Source organism: Argopecten irradians, chromosome 2 (assembly GCF_041381155.1).
Source record: "Argopecten irradians isolate NY chromosome 2, Ai_NY, whole genome shotgun sequence".
Lineage (NCBI taxonomy): Eukaryota > Metazoa > Mollusca > Bivalvia > Pectinida > Pectinidae > Argopecten > Argopecten irradians.
Genome location: NC_091135.1, coordinates 45,295,627 through 45,319,105, shown reverse-complemented (window position 1 = coordinate 45,319,105; position 23,479 = coordinate 45,295,627). Strand labels below are relative to the sequence as shown.

The 23,479-nt window shown below is 37.1% G+C and overlaps 1 protein-coding gene across 2 annotated transcripts; it reads left to right on the top strand.

The window, feature by feature from the left end:
- The first annotated feature begins 4,428 nt into the window (after positions 1-4,428).
- LOC138315662 (protein IMPACT-like) lies at positions 4,429-19,353 on the top strand. 2 transcript variants are annotated; one of them, XM_069256845.1, is made up of 10 exons: positions 4,429-4,556; positions 9,703-9,786; positions 10,164-10,216; positions 11,157-11,219; positions 13,266-13,351; positions 13,704-13,817; positions 14,093-14,187; positions 14,675-14,833; positions 16,981-17,115; positions 17,494-19,353. In XM_069256845.1, the coding sequence occupies exons 1-10, from the start codon at positions 4,530-4,532 to the stop codon at positions 17,536-17,538; spliced, it is 861 nt and encodes a 286-aa protein (XP_069112946.1). In that variant the 5' UTR covers positions 4,429-4,529; the 3' UTR covers positions 17,539-19,353. The 2 variants fall into 2 exon arrangements, with proteins under 2 accessions (XP_069112946.1, XP_069112945.1); XM_069256844.1 differs by having other exon boundaries at positions 9,703-9,831.
- Positions 19,354-23,479: the final 4,126 nt, after the last annotated feature.

The window sequence follows — 23,479 nt, the reverse complement described above, 5'->3', positions numbered from 1 at the left end:
CAGCAGCAATACCAAGGGAGAAAAAAACGATAGGAGTAAATATCAATCAGAGTCCCGAATTGAGAAGACAAAACAGCAGGACTATAGCAAACAGAGGGCAGATAATGAGACGAAAGAAGTAAATGTTGTAGATGTGGACAACCTGGGCATCTTAGACTTGGATGTAGGGTTATTCTGGACCATTCTAAGAAGTCGTTAAACGAGATAAAGTCTTCGGAGTAGGGTCGACCGTTGGCTTAAAGAAGTTTAGGCCCAAGATTTGCAAAACCGCTACTGAACTAGTGGGGGAATCTAACGAGTTTAGTATTTCCCTGCGAGGCATTAGTCAGAGCACTACTAGATACCGGATCCACAGTTTCTTCTGTAAGTGGGAAATTCTTTTTAAACAAATCTGTATCATTTCGAACTGTAGCCATTGTCAGAGATATTGGATATAGAGTGTGCAGGTGGACCTCATTACCATACTTGGGAGTTGTACTGGTTGACATTGGGGATTTACCAGACATGGATCCAGAGGTTGTGATGTTGGTTTTACAGGTTGTACCAACAGGGAACAACTTTAGAGAGTTGTTAAACTTGGATGCAGAGAATCTGACTGATAGATCGCTTGAACACGAGTGAAGCTTTACTCAAGGAGTTTGAAGACACATTTTCGTCCGGTGACTTCGATTCGGGTCAATGTTCCGACGTACAACATTATTTAAGGATTAAAGTCTCTTTCTGGTGGTTCTATCGAAGGATAAAGTTGAGTAGGGTATCGATATTTGGAAGCGGTCCATGAAACAAATATTGATACCCTACTCAACTTTATCCTTCGATAGAACCACCAGAAAGAGACTTTAATCCTTATATTTACAGTCTTAACTATTATTTTCATAGCTCAAAATTTACCCTTGATAGTGTTTATGGCATTTATAAGACTAAAATTGAATTATATCGTTTAGGTCCGACAAGGTATTTGGAACAGCCACTCGAAGTGGCGGAAATTCCCGCCAATTTATCAATGAACATACAAATAAAATGAGTTCCGTCTGATGAAGCATTTATCTGGGGTTTTCCCGGTATGAAACTATAAATCGTTTTATTTATCTGTTGTTAAAAACACCATGGTGCAAAGCACTTTGGTTTTAATCTTTTACTTCGTATGATTACACACGCTTACACAATTCAAAACGTGGCAGGATATTTAACGTAGTTGTGACGCGGCGTCCGATTCAAACTGCCTGTGTCAAGGAGGTGTGACAAACAGAGAGTTTCTTCAATTTTGTGATCACTTGAGTTCTACTTTATCAGTTCACGTTTGAAATTACTTGAATACACGGATGTTTACATAGTTCCATGTCATTATTTCCGGATTTTGGAGATTTTCAAATGTATCGGACGTCGTTTCGAGGAACATGTACAAACACAGGTAGGCCCACTAGGTAAAAGTTTACCGCTCTCAAAATGGTAGCTTATATTGATATTGTTGTTTCAATCACTTCAATAAATATTAGAGATATCTATTACAAGTATTGTAAAGCTATAATTGTAGGATTCCGTTTCATTGATATTTCGAAACACCCAAACGTACATTGTGTATGTAAGGCCTACTCTCGAGTCTCGCCGATTCACAGTAGATAACGTACAGGACTTGTCTGTCCCCCGAGGCGAACAAAAATGCATTATCGTGCTGGGCCGTTTTGGTTAAACTTATGCAACTCAAAGACTGATGTTGTCCTGACATATCTTATCCATTTGCGTACAACCAAAGATGTTAAAAATACAAATAGGATGTAGATCTACATGTTGTAGCGAACAACACAGCCTCACCGACACACAACATGTAAACATTGCGACGTCATCGGAATGTGCATATTTATCATACGCACGGAAGCATTGCTCAAAGAGGTACGGTAGTAACATAAACAATGTAGCTTTTCTACATTTGTATTTACACACGTACATGTATATGTGTTCTAAAACCTAATTTGATACATGTACATGTTCATCGAACGTACGTTCGGTCCTAAAAACACCAAAAGTTTCTTATTTGGACCATCATAAATTCATCCGCGCGGCTCCAAATTGCGCGTGACATACTCAATCTATCAAGAAATAAAGTTGAGTAGCCTTTGGTTGAAATCAACGGGGTTTATACTATCAATTCACCACTGACTGTAAATATAATGAGATGGATGATGCCACCCCATTTGCCCAACGTCATCGACGCGTTTCGCCATCAATGGTAGAAGAAGCTCGGCTCACACATTTCCCACGGTCCTCATGTGTGGTCTTAGAATGTGTATTGATTATAGACAGCTTAACAGCAAAACCATCAAGGACTAATATTCCATGCCGAGGATAGATGAGATTTTGGACGCTTTGCATGGATCCAAGTACGTTACAGTGCTTGACTTGCCTCCAGGTAGGGCGTTAGAATTGTACCTGCTGCCCCTAATGCATGATCGTAAAAGGCTACTAAATTTAGGATCTTATCTTTTCTCTTCTTACTAACTGACTTTATGTTTCCTAATGCCTCAATTGGCACCGCCTCCCTTTTGGCCTTGAGGTGAGCGTTCGCCCCTGTGAGGAAGGCTCTGGGTTCTGTCCCCTGGCCGAGGCACACCAAAGTCTATAATAGTGGTAGTTTCTCCTCCTGCTTAGCGCTAAGCAAACAGGGAGTGGGACGACTGGTTCGCCCGTTATCAGTATAATGTGACCGGGTGGGGTTCTTCGGCGGCATGCTTCAGTGATATAGCACTTAAAAAGGGCAATAGTTTCACTATACAAGAAGACGCAACACGAACATATCGCAGTCTCCTAAAACACGCACCCCACACTCCACGCTACACACAGCATACATGGGAAACCGTCTTTACATTACCCCGGCTGTTATATTGGACGTTAAAATAATCAAACAAACAAATGAAAAGTGGTTACAAACCAAGTAGAGGCGTTAGAGGAACATAGACAGCGAACAGCGTTCACCGTTGGACCATTAGCACTATGGGAGTATAACAGAAGGACTTTTGGTTTAGTTAATGCCTCAGCGACAACGCCTACGTATCAACGCCTCATGGAAGACTGTCTCGGAGACTATATTGGAAAGCTATGTTTCATTTATTTAGATGACCTCATCGTGGTCTCTGATATATTTGAGGAACATCTGGAGAGACTTGGAAAAGTTATGCAATGTTTAATGGAACATGGTCTTATATCATTTCCGAAAAGTGTTTTCTTAGAAGATGCCTACGGCCCAAGAGGAACTTCGACAATTCCTAGGTTTTGCGGGATATGACCGTAAATTTGCGGAGAATTTCTCTTCTATTGCCAGACCTCTCAATGAGTTACTTCCATCAACCAGCAAGAAGTGTAAGAAGAAACTTAAGGTAACACCAGTAACATGGCATTGGGACCAGATCAACATGAGGCTTTCGATAAGCTGAAAGGGATTCTAACATCACCACCCATTTTAGCATTTCCAGATTTATTGTTACTAATTGAACTATATATTAATGCCAGTTCCTAAGGACTTGGAGTAATCCTTTACCAAACTCAGGACGGAAAGCGACATGTAATCAGTTATGCAAGTAGAAGCCTGAACAAGTCCGAAAGGAACTGTCCAGCGAACAAGATGGAGTTTCTTACGTTAAAATGTGCAGTAACGGACAAATTTTCTGATTACTTATATGGAACTAAATTCATGGTTTATACAGATAATAATCTATTGACCTACGTTCTCTCAACAGCCAAGCTTGATGCAACAGGCCATCGCTGGGTTGCTGCACTGATTGTTTATGATTTTACCATCCAGTATATGTTCCAGGAAAGAATTCTCCACGCATACAGTGAATATCCCAACTAAGTCCAAGTAAACGCATTCTGTACACTCACCCCACATGATAGTGCTGGGTTACACACCACTAGCCAAGGACAGGGACTGGCCACTATATACTGACTGATTTCAAAATAGACAATACTTAAAACACAAGGACAAAAGACTTTATAGAACGAGTTAAAATACTTTAGACATTTTCCTATATATACTTTAGCAAAATAATGTATTGACATTTTAATTTTCAAGTGATCTTGACGAAATTACTTTCCTTTATAAGTTACTTTTTTTAGTTTATTCTGAATTAAACTTTCTTTCATACTTAATTTATTTAGACACTTACTTAGTAATAATGCCTTCATAATACAATAGTGTTATAGTAAGAAGTTATTTGTACTTATCAAATTAAAACCAAACTGTTATGCATTGTATATAGTTTAATACTCAAAATTTAAGCAGCTCTTCGTAAGTATTCTTGAGTATGAAAATTAGAGCACATATAACTTTAAATACTTTCAATATTGCCGTTTAAGGCAGCTACGCCCCTGGAAACTCGTGTCAAATACATTCATAAGTTACCGCCAAATCGCACATTAAAGTCACGTGAGTTACTTCTCTTATCATGTGACGTGGTTTGTACAAAATGGCAGCGCCCATACAGCAATGTGTCATGTGTCGGTGCTGTATTCAAATGGTTTAACAAGGATTAATAATGTCAGATGACAATGCTACAAGACAGGTAATATGATTTTACATGTCACTTTGGTTATATACATTTCCGATCTAGCTAAAGCAGAAACATATAGTATATATACATGTACAGTATTTATTTTTCTGGCCAAAGAGAACGTCTCTTTAGCCGAGAGGTACTTTGTAATATACATTGTAGATTGTAATCCAATAATATTAGACGTCGGTATTGAGAAACTTTTGATTGATGGGCATTACCGACATGTAAGACACGACGTAATGATCAAAAGTGTCTCGTCGTGCTATACAATGTACCTCTAACATTGTTGGAGTACATACATTGCTGCTAGTTATTAAGTATTAACCACAGGGACCTGGCACGAACATTTTTAACCAACATTATACATACATATAATATGAATTTAAGGCAAAGCGCAGCTACAAAATGTACATGTAAAAGATTATAACATCATAACTTTATATTGTCTATATTTTTCTATGAGACTAACAATAGAATATTTCACTGACATGCAAATACTATCGATAGTTAGAAAGAATTCAAAACAATCCAAATGGAATAGTTCAATATACACGTACTTCAATCTTGTTTTATCAGATGCAGAGAAAACTTGGCAACATGCCATGCTATCAAAAATACGCACGAATCTGTGCCGTCATCTTTGGCGTCAGGTTTTGTGACGTCACTGCTGACGGTGCCGTGCGCTTGAGAACATACACAGTACATATTGGACAACTACATTTATTGCGTTGTTCTTGTACATGTGTAAATTAAAACTACTTACAGTAATTTTAAAGCGTATACTGATAACACATTTAGTCTAGTACAGAAATTTCAAATCTCGTCGTGCTGATAACGAGAATTAAAACATGGCTGCCTACATGGAGGTGCGAGACTTTTCCCGAGGGACACAATTTCAAAGTCCAGGGGGTATGGAGTGTATTGGAATCTATATGCTCACACACGTGTTATGGTTAGTAGAGCTTCGCTCTACGCGGCCTTCGGCCGCGCAGAGAGCTGCGCTCTTATAATATGACTGAAGGCAAGGCCTTAAAGGGCACAGACAGATTTTTTAATATGAATCATGCACAGCATAGGAAGAGCGAAGCTCTCTACTTATTCATTTTATTTTCTATTTCATGCAGAAGACATAATTTAGAAATCAAAGGACACACTTTAAACTATAGGAGTATATACATGTATATATATAATGTAATAATTGTTTAGCATAAACTCAAAGAAATGAACTCAAAGATTCAGATTTGTGTTATGTGGTGTCATGATTCCTTGTGCTCATCTTCGCCTTGGTGGATATTTTGACTGCATTCTAAAGCTTTTAATTTTCAAAGCGCTATTATCATTTTTTTTTTTAAATAAAAAAAAATGTTTAATTACTCCTGTTATGCATTTGGATTAGAGTTAAATATATATTTACTGGGGAGAGCAGTACCAGAGCAATGCACAAACTCCCCATATTTATGAAAAAATGGCGGCCGCATACTGAAGCTATCAGTGTGAAGGATTGTATTTTGAAGATTGTGTTTTTTCTTATATTTTCGTGCCCGGTCACGAAGGGCTGCGCCTTTATAGCATCAAGGGTATGATCTCTGCGATTGAGAAAAACGGACCTATTTTTAGCTCACCTGGTCCGAAGGACCAAGGTGAGCTTATGCCATACCGTGGCGTCCGGCGTCCGTCGTCCGTCGTCCGTCGTCCGTCGTCCGTCGTCGTCCGTCCGTCCGTCCGTCCGTCAACAATCGACTTCTTCTCCATAACCGCTGGTCGGATTTCAACAAAATTTGACTGGTAGCATCCTTATGGGCTACTAACTGAAAATTGTACAAATGATGGGGCTGACCCCCCAGGGGCCTGAGGGGCGGGGCCAAAAGGGGTCAATTTGGCTATTTCCATATAAACGACTTCTTCTCTGAAACCAAGCATGGGATAGCACCCATAATGCAATGGTAGCATCCTTATAGGGTGGGGATTCAAAATTGTACAAATGATGGGGCTGACCCCCCAGGGGCCTGAGGGGCGGGGCCAAAAGGGGTCAATTTGGCTATTTCCATATAAACGACTTCTTCTCTGAAACCAAGCATGGGATAGCACCCATAATGCAATGGTAGCATCCTTATAGGGTGGGGATTCAAAATTGTACAGATGATGGGGCTGACCCCCCGGGGGCCTGAGGGGCGGGGTCAAAAGGGGTCAATTTGGCTATTTCCATATAAACGACTTCTTCTCTGAAACCAAGCATGAGATAGCACTCATAATGCAATGGTAGTATCGTTATAGAGTGGGGATTAAAAATTGTACAAATGATGGGGCTGACCCCCCGGGGGCCTGAGGGGCGGGGCCAAAAGGGGTCAATTTGGCTATTTCCATATAAACGACTTCTTCTCTGAAACCAAGCATGGGATAGCACCCATAATGCAATGGTAGCATCCTTATAGGGTGGGGATTCAAAATTGTACAAATGATGGGGCTGACCCCCTGGGGGCCTGAGGGGCGGGGTCAAATGGGGTCAATTTGGCTATTTCCATATAAACGACTTCTTCTCTGACTAAGCATGAGATAGCACTCATAATGCAATGGTAGTATCTTTATAGGTTGGGGATTCAAAATTGTACAAATGATGTGGCTGACCCCCGGGGGGCCTGAGGGGCGGGGCCAAAAGGGGTCAATTTGGCTATTTCCATATAAACGACTTCTTCTCTGAAACTAAGCATGGTATAGCACCCATAATGCAATGGTGGCATCTTTATAGGGTGGGGATTCAAAATTGTGCAAATGATGGGGCTGACCCCCAGGGGGCCTGAGGGGCGGGGTCGAAAGTGGCCAATTTGGCAATTTCCATTTAAACGACTTCTTCTCTGAAACTAAGCACGGTATAGCACCCATAATACAATGGTAGTATCCTTATAGTGTGGGGATTCAAAATTGTGCAAATGATAGGGCTGACCCCCCGGGGGCCTGAGGGGCGGTGTCAAAAGTGGTCAATTTCCATATATATATGACTTTTTCTCTGCAACTTAACATGGGATTACGCTCATAATGCAATGGTTACATCCTTATAGGGTTTGGATTCAAAATTTTGCAAATGATGGGGCTGACCCCCCGGGGGCCTGAAGGGTGGGGTCAAAAGGGGTCAATTTAGCTATTTCCATATAAACGACTTCTTCTCTGCAACTAAGAATGGAAGAGCACTTATAGTGCAATGGTAGCATCCTTATAGGGTTGAGATTTGAAATTGTACAAATGATAGGGCTGACCCCCGGGGCCTTAGATGGCAATAGATGCGAGGTCAAAAGGTCAATTAGGCTACTATTTTCATATAAATTACTTTGTCTCTGAACCTATGTATTGGATAGCATATTTGTATGGTATCAATAGCATCATTGTATGGTTGTGATTCAAAATTAAACTTTGGGAGTCAATTTTGCTTATTTTTCTAATTGTCAGAGTCTTGTGATAATTACTAACAAAAAACCAGGTGAGCGATACAGGCCCTCTGGGCCTCTTGTTTTAAAACTGTGATTATTTCAATAAATGGGCTCTATACACCATTGACGCATTCTATACCTTAAAGAGAAATAATTTATCTTTCCAGTGAGTGCTTGATGAACAAAATTGGCCAAGTATTGACAAAGTTATGGTTTGATGAATCGGGAAATTTACGAAAAATATGCTAGGTAGACATTTCCCTGTCCGTTTGAAATGTTGTCTCGCCTCTAAAGGATACCTCAACAACCAAGCCAAAATCACAAAATCTACCTTGTGGTGGTAAACAATACCCATAACTGTGTTCATCCACAATCTCCTTTGGAGGTGTCATGACCCATACTTTGTAGAAACTCCATTAAAACATTGTGTAGCTCACTTACTTTAACCATAACGGCCATGTTCATTTTTCTCTCAGAATGCTTCTCGATTTTACATTTCGTGACTGCATTATGCAAATTATGTAGTGTTGTGCTTGTATGTAAAATCAAGAAGCGTTCTGAAGAACAAATGAACATGGCGGTTGTGGTTAAAGTAAGTAACTGCTAAGGTCTGTAAGCCTGATAAGCAGTCACTGGCAAGCAGTTTCAGTCTTATGATAAGCAGTCACTGACTGATTACAAATCCGCCAAACCTGCATATATTAGTAGGCTTTTTAATTTATTTCATTTTTTTGCCTAATATATATTAAAGGGACAATTCAGTAAGGCTAATTTGTTACATAACCACGAAGCAAAATATGACATAAATGTGTTGTTCTTCATTCCTTATGAAACATATGACAAGATATAGTGACTAATTCCACAACATTGTTAAGTATATTGATTAATACCATTGGAATTCCAAATGTTGATCAATACAATTAAGCAGGTATAAAATGTAAGCTGTACCCTTACCCGAGTCAAAGTCACGCATGTTAAATAAATGCAATACATAACCACTGAGGAGTTGATGAAATTATTTTTAGACAAGATCATGCATCTTATAATGTAAACACAACTGTAAGAGCGTTTTGAGCAGTTCTAGACAAAAAATTCTTTACTACACAGGCAAGGGTCAGGTTCAGCATACAAGGCTATGTGTAATGGCGATTGAACATTTCAGATACATTTGACTACAGTGGACTTTTCTGACATAACACAGTTAAACAAACTAATCTAATTTCCATTAGAACTAGTTTGTTTCCGAAATATGTGCAAGTTTTAATGTACTCTTAGACCAATTAGTCCCTTTAAAAAAATTTAAAAAGTTCAGTTTGACATGGGTATGTGTGTACCTACAATGTTCCACACGCCAGCTGATTCAAAAGTGAAGGAGTTCTTACCATGTGTCTCAGTCCTGATTGAGTGACATGATATTTTCTACCTGCTATTGTCAGATTGCCATCACTATGTAATAATTTTGGCAGTTTTGCACATGTAAATCTTACATGGTTAATATAGCTGAAAGTTATCATGTTGTATTGTACACATGTGGAAGGTTCTATGTTGTAATGGTAGCTCACCAATTTAGAACTTGAAAATTATCCAAAAGTCAGCTAAGGCTTCAGATATAGTTAATATGTAGTTTCTCCAGAAAGGTACTATTAGCTACCCAGGAGATGACTTTATCATCTAATTTATATTTTATGAATTTTCCTATTATCTTGATTTTGTCACATTTTGTTGGTTTACAGGAAGAGGAAGTGGAAGCACTAGCAGCAATCTACGGGGCAGATTTTAGTGTAGTTAGCAAGGAAGCTCACATCTACAATATAGAAGTAAGAAATGAGGACCTCAGATCTCACAGGAACATCACTGTGGAGGTATAGGAACCCTTCATCTACTAATTAATGATGAATAAACACATGTACATGTATAGACCAGGAAATGACCTGGGGATATGAAAGGATGTGCATATATAGATATCTGGAACTGTAACAGTCATAACAGATGTTAGTTCTGTATCATAATTATAGTATTATTTACACACAGAGTTAATGAATCCAAAAACCTTTCATGTCCTTAAATGACCCTGGATGTTAATTAAAGATAAACTTACAAGGGTTAATTAGTTCTCTTTTTATAATTCTTATTTGTTAGTTGCTACGATGTCTCAACTGGTTAGTAGATACAATTATTTTTTCTGTCCTTTTAGATCACCATGCCTCCAGGCTATCCACAGGAGTCGCCTCCCCTTTATCAGTTGACGTGAGTGGTTTTAAATAACAACAAAGATAGGGAAAACAACCAAAAGTATACTTTATTTTGTCATGTTGATCTTTATTTTTCTCAACGTTTTTTTTTTTCTTTTTAACTTAATTTTACATGTTTGACTCTGTATTTTTATCCCAAATGCCCCTTATCTTTCCGAAACAGCTTTTGATTTTTTAGATGGAAATGTAAAATGAGACTGATAATTTTGTAGGGTCATATAAGTTATTACTAACTGTTAATACTACACTTATCAATTCACCCTCTGAACAATTTAATTACAATAAAGTCAATGGTAATATTTATAACCCCCGGTCGTCTTATTTTTCCCGGGGTCGTCCCAATTACTGTGCATAAGTTGATTATTACTGCACTTAAAGTAGCAGAACAACAAAATGCATCTTCACTGTTAGCATAGATTACGCAGGGAATCATTTGTGTGGTGTTGTAACCTCATCTAGGGCCATCCATTTATATCTTAAAGAAAGAAAATTTTATTAAATTAGAAAATCATTTTCAAACAAAATAAAATAAATGATAAACATTAACAACCTCTCTGATATTTTTCTACTAGTGAAGGAAAGTCAGAAAAATGGATGTATAAAGGTTTAGTTATTTGCTATGAAATATAAATTGGTTGGATTAGGGGATTTCCATAAGTGTTAATGGAGAAAATTGTGAAAATAGAAGATTTTAAGGACATTTTCAGGATTGGAAGATTTTAGAAGAAAATTTTTGGGAGAATTAATTATATTGCCAAAATATTACTCTTGAAGTCACCACTGGATACATGTAGACATGTAGAATAAAAAAAATCACCATATTATTATCTGTATAAACTACAATATGTTTGTGTATTCATATTTTAAAAGTTTAGGTTAAAAACAAATATGTTTATTTTCATTGTTACAATATTTTAAAATATGTTTCTCATCAGAGCACCATGGCTTCGCCGTGAGGAAAAACAGACATTAGAAGATTCTCTAGCTGATATTTATTGGTAAGTTACACCGTGGTGATGCCAAAACAGTGACATTAACAAATACTTAAAAGACGCAAAGGAAGAAGTCTACCCCATACATTAATTATCATACAATTAATACTAATCCTCTATCCTTTACTGTAGGGAACTTTGTCATGACAGTCAGACAAATCATTTGGGACAGAATTCATTCTTTATAATATATGTCATTAGACAGAAACTGGTCACTGTAGTAATGTATTTATGTATTTTAGTTCTAAAGACTTCAATAAGGTACTGACAAACAGAGAACTAAGCCAAAGTCAATAACCAGAATAGTTCTAGAGACTTCAGTAAGGTACTGACAAGCAGAGAACTAGGCCGAAGTCAATAACCAGAATGGTTCTAGAGACTTCAGTAAGGTGCTGACAAGCAGAGAACTAGGCCAAAGTCAATAACCGGAATAGTTCTAGAGACTTCAGTAAGGTACTGACAAGCAGAGAGCTAGGCCGAGGTCAATAACCAGAATTGTTCTAGAGATTTAAGTAAGGTACTGACAAGCAGAGAACTAGGCCAAAGTCAATAACCGGAATAGTTCTAGAGACTTCAGTAAGGTACTGACAAACAAAGAACTAGGCCGAAGTCAATAACCAGAATGGTTCTAGAGACTTCAGTAAGATACTGACAAGCAGAGAAGTAGGCCGAAGTCTATAACCAGAATAGTTCTAGAGACTTCAGTTAGGTACTGACAAGCAGAGAACTAGGCCGAAGTCAATAACCGGAACAGTTCTAGAGACTTCAGTAAGGTACTGACAAGCAGAGAACTAGGCCGAAGTCAATAACCAGAATAGTTCTAGAGACTTCAGTAAAGTACTAACAAGTAGAGAACTAAGCCAGGTGTTACAGAGGACATGTGTACTGGGTAGATAATTTATAATAACTCAATTTTCACCACTGTGATTATAAGAAGCCCTTGTTCTTAATACACTAGATAATAATTAGCTCCTAGGCAAGATGACCAGTTTCAATTAGCTAAAACCAGCCAACAGTCCAACAAGATTGATGACTCTTGATCTGATTTATAAATCATGTACAGTATGGACCTCATTTGAGCCTATTTAACATACCTAATTATACTACCAGGTTGTATGTAATTGCAAAGCAAATCAAAACAATCTTGGTAGATATATCATTACATGGTAGTCATCCATTGGTGCATGTTAATCATGTTAATGATTGCCTATTTGTGGCCTCTGTAGCAGGGCGATACAAAAATTTATTTACCTGTAGACACAATGTTAAATCATACTGGCTTCATGTTAGCTTGGGGCATAAACTAGCTGTTGTATTCATAAAAAAATTATCAGCATATATCATAGTTCTACATTTTTAAAAATAAATTATTACATGTATAAAGTTCAGAGACCTAATATAGCCATTACATTTAAATGCAGATTATATTTAAGTAGATTTCAACAAATACCTGCTATAAGTCATTATCCCCATTGTTTTCTACTGACTTATATTTTAACAAGAACCAGTATTTCAAAAAATTAAATCAAAACTCATTTTCTGTACATACTCCAGTTATATACATGTATAAATTTTAGAAATATTTGTACATTTAATTGAGTAAATTAATCCACATCATCGAGTCGCTGGTTTGAAAATATAATTTTTAATAATCCTAGTGTTTAAAAAGTTTCAAATAGACACTCCAGAAATAATATTCTTTTGTTTATTCTTTGTTTGATTATATGTATGAACAAATGTATACAATTGCAAGAGAGGTAATTCTGTATGAAATATTGGTAGTCACCTTAGGGACTTACTCTAGTGTTTTTTGGGTTTTTTTTGTATATTGCATTTCAGCTTATCATATACATGTGAGATCTACAATACTATTATTGTAGATGTAACAGCTTGCACCATTCCATGCATAAAATTAAACTTATAGGATCTTAATTTATGGATTATTGATTTTAACCCAGTTTCTCCCTTGTGTATGTAGTCTAAGGTAGTATGTATAATTTCTAAATCGGGCTTTGTTACTAATATACTTGGGTCCTTTGTTTCTTTTCACAGTGAAAACATTGGGGAAAGCATTATCTATCTTTGGATTGAAAGAATTAGGGAAGTAGTGCAGGCCCAACTCGACGATAGTTGCTCAGGTGAGTTTGTTTGTTCATATACTGTCAATATTGTAAACTAGATATATACAAGAACAATTGTATAAGATGGTTTTTAGGTGAGTCTGGTCATACTGACAATCATCATCAGAGACCCACATACATGCTATTATTGTTAGTGTATGGTAGGGTAGTGCCATCAACTGCATGTGTGTCTCCAAGGATGACTGACTATCATTTACTATATAGAGGAACAGCACTAAACAGAAGTCATTCAGGAAAGTTTATCACTCTTATATTGGCACATTTAGATACTTAGATAACTTAACAGTTACACAACACAGGCTCTTGATACTACATGTACATATTAGCTGCAAACTTTAAAAATTTTCAGATGTTTCACCTCGTTCCGCAAAGTCGACATCAGCTGTCAGTGATGAAGAAGATCTTGACTTTGACCTCTCTGAGTTGGTGATTACAACATCAGAACAGCCAGATGATGGCGAAGGTATAGGATCTATAAATCATTCACAAATGTCACCAAGTAGTCTTCTTTCTGTCATAAATGAAATAATTTGAGTATAAAGGGAAATAACTTAATCAGCCAAATGGTGAAATTTTAAAACAGAATTATGGACACTACCTTAAACACTAAAGAAAAATTATGGATATTGTTAAAAGCATCTTCATTAGATGAAGTACAAAATCAAATGACTTGCAGTATTGGTTAAGTGTTAGTTTTGATGAGTAAACATCTATCTATTTAATTGATTTATATGACAGTGTTGGAGTGCCCGCCCATCAGTAGCGGAGAACCTATTATAGACAGAAAGAGTACGTTTCAAGGACATCTCGCCCCGGTGATTCATAAGAAACAGGTACAGTAGAATCCTTTGTGTTTATAATTGGCCTGTTCAGACATGCAAGACACTAGAATTTAATTTTTACACCATTGTATAATAATGTTAGTCATACATATAATGTTATAATAATCATATGAATGCGCATTAGTATCTATTTTGCAATTAGGAAATATACTATTGTTTAGAAAGAACTTAATTCAAATTGAAATTCTAACAGATGTTCTATGAAACAGGCCAATGACGTATCACATTATAAAGCTTCGTGAATACGCTGCACTTTGACTTACAGGTATATATATTGAATTTTTTTCCAAATATTTTTTGAGATGCAGTATATTATCAGATTCTTGTTTAATACATCAGAAAACCTGAGCAACTAATTATCACCAGTTATAAGATCCATACAGTTATAAATATAGTAGGTCATGTTTTCACCTATCCCTTTGAAGAGTTGGACTTACTTCGTACAGATGGTATTCAGTGTTTACTTGATACTTTCCAGGTAAAACAGGTATTGGACACTCTCTACCACAACAAGAAGATTGCCAATGCTACACACAACATCTATGCCTATAGGATCTGTGAGGGTGGTACCGTGTATCAGGGCTGTGAGGACGATGGGGAAACTAATGCTGGCTCACGCATGCTCCACTTATTGCAGGTGAAGCTACAATAGTTTAAATTAGCTTCATACACAGAAAATCTTTTATATCAAGTTTTTGTTTTGTTTACTGAACGTTTTGTAATGATCCATCAGTTTTGAATTGATCACTTGTTATCTCCCTTGATCTCTTGTCTAATCACATAACAGTACCTGATTTACCTGATCTTCTGTCTAGATATAGGCATCAATTCCTCTTGAACTCCTCGACTTCGACTTGAATCACTTGATATTGCCTTGGTTACACAAATATCATGGAGACTACCTGGTAGTCTTGTATAAAAAAAATGCTAGTGTTTCGTCACGTTTGTCTTAAAGCGATAGATTTTTAGATCATCTGACCGAAGGTCAGGATGACCTATTGTCATCGTGTTTCGTCCGTCGTCGTGCACCGTCCGTCGTCCGCCGTGCGTCGTGCGTAAGACTATTTATACAAAAGCCTACTCCTCCCTAACCCTTGAGTGGATTACATCTATATTTGGTGTGAAACATCATTGGGGAAGGACAATCAAATTTTATATAAATGAGATAGGTTCAATCCCTAGAAGCAGAAGGGCAGGGCCCCAAAAGGGCAAATTTTCTTAATTTAAGCTTTTAAATCCTACTCCTCCTTAACCCTTATTTGGATAATATCCATATTTGGTGTGACACATCATTGGGGAAGGACGATCATTTTCATATAAATGAGATAGGTCTGACCCCTAGGGACAGAGGGATGGGGCGCCAAAAGGGCATTTTTTTTTAATTTAAGCTTTAAAATCCTACTCCTCCTTCATCCTCGATGGATTTTATTCAATATTTAGTTTGAAACGTCATTGGGGAAGGCAATCATATTCTATATAAATGAGATAGGTCCGACCCCTAGGGGCAGAGAGGCGGGGCCCTAAAAGGGCAAATTTTCTTAATTTAAGCTTTAAAATCCTACTCCTACTTAACCCTTGAGTGGATTTCATCCATATTTGGTGTGAAACATCATTAGGGAAGGGCAATCATATTTTTATATAAAGATTTTAGTATGCCAAGATGGCCATTGGCCTACTTCCTATTTTCAGGCTTCGGTCTCAATCTCAATGAAAATTGGTCTATACGTGTTTTAAGGGATGGTGAACAACATACAAACATTTTGGTAAAGATTTTGGTATTCCAAGTTGTCGCAAGGCTAACTTCCTGTTTTTATATTTCGGTCTTATTTCAATGAAAAATAGTGTAAAGGGTTATTACAGATGCTCCAAGGCTGACAGATCATAAATGATACTTGTCATTTGTACAATATTTGGTGTTAAATCATGTACATATTTGTCTAATTAACACAAAAAATAACCTAAAATAATTCATTTTGCTGTTGGTGCATTCAGTACTTCATTTTATATGGAACATAGTAGCACTGACCTTTTTCGAGATACAATTAATTATTTTGATATTTTTGTCTTGAAATAAAATTAGAAGCTCAATCATTTCAATGGTGGTTAATTATGATGTAAAGTAAGTAACTTTTGTAACTGAAGAAAAACACTAGTTCGTTTGCTCTTGTTTTTTATAGAGAAAAATACTATTTGTCAATGGTGATGCTGATCAGTAATGATAAAAAATTTGGAAGATTGTTGCTGGGCCAACCTCCTGTTTTTGAATTTTGTCTGCAATTCATTTAATGTAAAAGTTCCTCAAAATTTCAAATGACCTTTACCTATTTCAGAAACTTACATATTCAAAAAAGGAGTTCCTTGTATTGCTTATATTAATTATTAACCACTACTTTATACTGTGACTTACATATTCAGAAAAGGAGTTCCTTGTATTGTTTATATTAATCATTAACCAATACTTTATACTGTGACTTTGTTGTTTTGTGCCATGAGTCAGATGACCGTTAAGGCCCATGGGCCTCGTGTAATTTTTGTGCAGATAACACCCTATATATATAACGGGGTAACAAGATTTTGAATCCTCGTTGTACTCTTCTGCCTTTCTTACTGGTTATATATCGGTGAACATCATCTCTACTAGTCAGTTCGGAGGACTCTGAGTCCCCCTAACCTAGACATATTCTACAAAGATAACACTTTATACCACATCTTATTGCTCCTACCTTTGGCCGGGCTTTTAGTCGTCATCGGTAGTGTGCTTCAGTTGATGTTTTATACTGGCAGATCCTGGGTACTGAGAATGTGATGGTGGTTGTGTCTAGATGGTATGGAGGGATCCTTCTTGGCCCTGATCGCTTTAAACACATCAACAATGCTGCAAGGATGATTTTAGATGAACATGGCTACATCAAGTCAAAGGTATACAATAAAGATTTCTTTTGTCACAAATATGAATTTAATCATTATGCCTCATCAGATGATCTGACACTTAGTATGTACAAAAATATTTAAGTATTAAATGTAGGTATGCAGATATCATTATCTAGTTTAAATGTTATACAACGTAGATAAGAATTGCATGAAAAATTTGTAACTTCATGTTTATGCATAAGCCATTGTCACAGATTCTTTTGAAATTTGTATATTTACATATACATAGTGTATGTATATTTAATTTTTCTACATACCTTCACTCAAACATTACAGATTTTGACTCTTTTTACATGTTTCTGCATCACTTACATTATATTACATTTAATTTGCATGACTAAAGTGAATTTGATTTGAATTTTTCAGGACTCCAAAAAAGGACCCAAAAGTGGTGGAAAAAAGAAAAGATGATCAAGTTTTAATTGTAATATTTTACGATGTTATTAAATTATGGGAATGCAAGAGAGAGTGAGTTTGTGTGATTTAGAGTAAAAGTTTTAATGGTTTTATCTCTGATCTCTGCTAGATTTGCTTTTTCCTTTAGTCTAGGATCAATAATTTTGTTTTCTTCTCATTCAGAAGTGAGTTAAGTGTTTATTTATATATTTTCCTTAAAATGTTTGAAACTAGCATAGTCAGGGTATGACTTAATAGTTGAACCACTGTATCTAACCTAATTATCATGTTTTCATCTTACAAATTCTCCTGACACAGGCATGATGCCAGTGGTCAAGCATATTCAAATTATATGTAGTGTCTGATAGCCATATTACATGAACCTTTCTTCAAGACAATTGTGAGAGGCGTCTAGTGTGAAAGTTTGACCCTATTATGAAGCATAAATAAAACACAAATATTTTGTTCCATTAGTTTTATCCAAACTTTGTCAATTGGTGTGATATATGGATACAATTAATTTGCTGCATAATCTGTTTTAATAACGGTTACCATGAATACAACAAAAGCTTCTGATTAGTTATAGCTATTCTGTATTTGCATATTACAGAGTTATCTTTCCTTGTGGGTTAATATTGATTGTGACATGTGTTTGCGAGCGTAACGTCATACTGCTTGGAGAAAACGACGTGAATTGTGCCCACAAAATAATGATGTCACAATGGATACCTAGCCACAAGGGAGCTAACTCTGTAATATGCAAAGATGGTATGAAAAAATAAAACCCCAATATTCAAAACCACAGATATAGAATTTGTACATACGTATACACCATGGATGGAGTGTTTTAAGTGTTCAGTTGGGACTCTATGATATTTGTATTACTCCGAGAACACTGGTCTCCCGAAAATCACGAACAACGCCTTCTTCGCTGTCTTCCTCCGCGACAGACTTTCGGTGGATTTTGGATTGTGTATGTTTATTTACATTTTATGTAATTCATGCTAATGATCGATTATTGTAATCTAATGTTAGGAAGGTAACTATAAAAGAAAGTTCTTATAATGCTTATAAAGGTTTTTTTCAGAACATTACTTGGCATTAAAAACCAGGTGAGCGATACAGGCCCTCTGGGTCTCTTGTTAAAATATAGTCAAAACATCTCGTCTCTTTTTATTTGGATGCTCTGTTTACTAAAGGCAACATTATGGTGAATAAAAGATTTTCGAATGTTGCATGGAATAAGCGACGATTTTTATCTCCTGGATAAATAAGACCTTGGTAAAATAGTACATTATGATCAATTCAGCACAATGCTCAACCACAGGTTTCTCAATAGTATACTAAAGCCGTTATATCCCTTTGTTTCTCGTGTCTCTTCCATTTGTGTGAGGCGTGGGTGCTCTTTTTGGTAACTTTACCAGCAGTATGTTTCAGTAAGGTAGTACTATAAAGTAGCGTATAGACAAACGCTATCAGAATGAGACTAGCATGTATACAAATGTACCATCGTGGATGTTATACTTAAAAGAAAATGAGTCAAACCTGGTCTGTCGTCTATAATATTTAGCACCTTTTATCGATTGATGTGTGTAATTTCGTCGGTAGTAGGATGCAGGTGTTTTCCCGTTCGTCAATCGTGGTAGGCAGACTTGATCTACTATCATGAGATCGCGATGACTTAATAATGCAACGCGTCCCAAATCATTAAATCTGACAATATTATTTTCCATTTTTGCTAACCTCCAAATTTAATCTAGCTGTTAATAGGACGCTAACCTGAATTAGCCCTCCCTACCAAAGTGGGGAAATAAAGATTGATTGAATTTATTGATTGGTTTCGCATTATTTTGAGGAAGCAATAATGTACATTATTATTATTGTGAGTTTTCCGATTTTGTATTAATGTTGTATTGACATAGCTATAACAACGCTAATTATTAATTAGTAATCGTAATTTATTGGAATATGGCTTAAAAATCGTTCCCGTGGACAAAGTGGCATGATTGTATACAGTTTGTATCTTTCTCGACGTTGCTGTTCTTTCACTTGCACCTTTTTATTTAAAACAATATTTTATTCAATAAGGATACCGTACAACATATATCATGAGAAGTTGGATTCAGAAACAAGTGAAATGTACTTATATCAATCCGCCTCTCTCTCTATATATAAGCATTTGGACAGTACTGATTATATTTCCTATAATTTATCTGTGATGGTGTAGGAAAAGGAAGGGGTGTGTAACCCTATAGAGGTAGGCAGGCTGATAGCCTTGCTTAAGCCCCAATGATATTATTGGTGATAGACGATTGTAACCCTATAGAGATAGACAGGCTAGTAGCCCTGCTTAAGTCCCCATGAATATCATTTATAGATATGATATTTGAATATTCCCGCTAGGTAAACAGGAAGTGGGGTACCTGTTGAACCTTGACAGAAGTTGTTATGTTAGCCGTGTATAATTGTGGATCGCGGGGCTGAGTTAAATTATAGTGTATTTTATAAGAGTACAAGTATTAGTTATTTAATAACAACCATGTATATATTTATTAGGCTGTGTTTAATTTCATAGTGCATTATTGTGGTGTATATAGTGTTGCTTAGACCTAGTACCGATGTGTAGTATATTTAAAGGTCAGTAACGCAGGATTGTTTACTCATGCTTGCAGCCAGAGTTAGGTTGTTGTTTTAGGGCATGGCCAAACTAGGTGACCGAAATATCAGTAAATTGTTACGGCACCTACTTAGTAGCGACTACGTGGGATGTTCTGGAAAGCATGACAGGACATCGCACGGTCTATGCACGTGTTAAACTAGGTGACCAACTTATTAGTTAATTGTTACCGAATAGGTATGGATATGGTAGGGACTACGTGGAATGTTCTGGAAGGAATGACAGGACATCACGTAGTCCACACACCTGTTTAACTGCGCAGTATAGTTTGTGCAAAATGTGTATATTACAGGCGGTTCTGTCCAGCCTCAACCAAGTCCAGTCAGAAAATCAAAACATTTATATTTTGTTAAGCCTGCATCAGGCGCCGGTAAGGATGTATTCTGAATTAAAATTAGTAAATTTTGACAGTTTATGATGAACTGGGTAACCTTTGGGGCAAGCATTGTCCCAACGGCACGTGTACCAGTCACGTACCCAATCATTATAAATAGAGGGCCGCAATAGGCCCCAGTCAGACGGAAACTAGACGAACATCAGACTGAAACTAGACTGAAATTAGACGGATATCAGACGGGAATAAGACTGAGACTGGGTACTTCCGCCTCACATACACCTACGTCACCGCCTCCTCTAGGGACACACACATGAGAGAGAGAAAGTGAGAACTCTTGTCTACACTTTGAATAAAAGCCGTCAACAAGCTTCTACCCTACTCCTTGTCGTCATTTCGACCAACACAGCCATCCATAGGACGACAAGGTGGGGTAAGAGGTTATGTTATTTGGTGCTGTGACCAGGATCTTCAATATAAAGAAGAAAAGAAAAAACCTGAAGACGAAGAAACAGACGGCTAAAGGTAAGCGAAATTTCTCTACTTTGATTAGTACCTCTAGTAGCTGACCATTTTTAATGTTGTTTAGGTATTTAGTGGTATAATTTGGTTAGTTAGAAACCAGGTACTGTCAGTATACATATTTTTGGCAATATTTAAAAAACAAATTATGTCTCTCAATTAAGATGTAGACATGGCCCAATTAACTGAGCGTATGGCAGATCTAACACAGACAGAACAAAATCAAAATGTGACCCCAGATCAGAATATTGCTCAGGACGATAGTGAGGTAGTGTTCAGAAACATGTCACAACATTTTAAGAACTTCTCTGCAGCTATGACAGCGCAGGGAGTTTTCCAGGTCGTTAGGTCATTTGAGGGTGACCCCACTAAATTCAAGACCTGGATAAAAGAAATAGAAAAATACGCGAAATTAGTAGGGGGGTTAGATGACAAGGCAATCCCTAATATAGCGTATCAAACAAGTGTAGGTTCAGTAGGGGATTTTATCAAACGATATTTAGAGGGAGATCTGTCTTGGGAGGACCTTAAGAAACTCCTCAAACAAAGATTCGCTGACATAACAGATTCGCATCAAGCTATGGCCTTATTACGTAAAACGATACAGAAACAGGACGAAAGGAGAGAGGGCGGTACATATAGCTATGCGCGAACAGAACCTTAGGAAAAGGTTCAATCTAAGACAAGACATGAATAATGGCAATGATATGGTCTTAAGGCCAAGACAGGAACATGTATATGACCCTCAGGTAGCCCCTACGCAAGACACATACTTTAACCTTAGACATAACGAAACTAACACGAGGCGAGAAGTACCAATGGACATTGACCACACCAGACAGAGACAGTGTTATAAATGTAAACAAAACAATATCATAAGACATAGACCACGCCCAGTACAAGACAGAAATAGTTTTAGGCAAACACAGAGGCAGACACCCCTTGATAGAGCCCCTAGAAATAGGTATTCAGACAACAGCAGATATCAGAACCTAACCCAAAATACACGTAGGTCGTATAGTACAGGTAACAGAGTTCAAACTCAGAACCCCCCACAAGTGCAGTCATTAGGTCGAAATAAACAAAGACCACAATTCAGATGTTTTCAATGTAATGAAGAAGGTCACATAAGAAAGAACTGCCCCCAATTAAATAGAAAAGGTAGGCCGTTAAACTAAAGACCTCGCTTCATAAGGAAACCGATGGGGCGAGGTTGAAAAGAAATAAGAAGCATGTGTCTAAGAAAATAGAAATATCAGGTAACCCAAGTACAACTGTGATAAAAATAGGTAAACAAAAATTAAGAGCTCTCTTAGACACAGGTGCTGAGGTTTCCATAATCAGCAATAGGATTTTTAAGATGTTACCGAACAAACCACGACTAAGAAAAGAAAGCGTGACTCTCCAATCCGTCAGCAGTACACCGCTCAAGGTAATAGGTTCAGCAGACATTTCATTTCAAATAAGACATTTGACCTTAAGACATAAATTTTATGTTGTTGATGGCATGAACAGACACTGTGTCCTTGGTTTAGATTTTCTTAAACAAAATGGCGTTAGAATGTATTTTGACCTTGCATGTATGCGTATAGGTAAGACCTATGTTCAATTAGAGGAAGACATACATATTGCCTCAATAATAAGGACCACCCACAAGACATTGTTAAGACCGCAAACGGCAACGGTATGTCAGGTAAGACTCCCAAGAACTTTTAAGATACCAGGATCAAAGCTCTTAGAGATATCAACAAATGACACTTGTATATATGATGAACCTGGTTTGACCTTACAAAACGGTGTAACAAAGGTCACGAACCCTCGCAAGATACCTATCTTGATACTTAACCAAACAAACAGGACGATTAACCTAAAACGAGGAAGTGTAGTAGGCAAAGCACAGGCCTTAGAAGACAAAGACATTTCTAGTATAACTGCGACAAAAGACGATGACAAAGACGAAGAAAACTTTAAGGAGGTAGATGTACCAGATGAGTACCGTGCTGAGACACTAAAGATATTAAGAAGAAACAAGGATCTATTCGCCAAAAAGGATTCTCAGCTTGGACATACAAAAACAATTAAGATGCATATAGAAACAGGAGATCACAAACCAATTAAGAACCGACCTTACAGGACACCCCTGAAGAAACGTCAAGTAGTGGACGAAGCTATTGACGAGATGTTAAAGGCAAAGGTCATAGATAGGTCTAGAAGTCCCTGGAGTTTTGGCTTAGTGGTAGTTGGTGAAAGATGGAAGTAAGAGAATGTGTGTAGATTTTAGAAGTTTAAATAAGATTGTTACCCCGATGACAGTACCTCTTCCTTTGATAGATGACATTTTGACCCTCCTAGGACACTCAAGACATTTCATTACATTAGATTTGAAAAGTGGATATTGGCAAGTAGAACTCGACGAGGAAAGT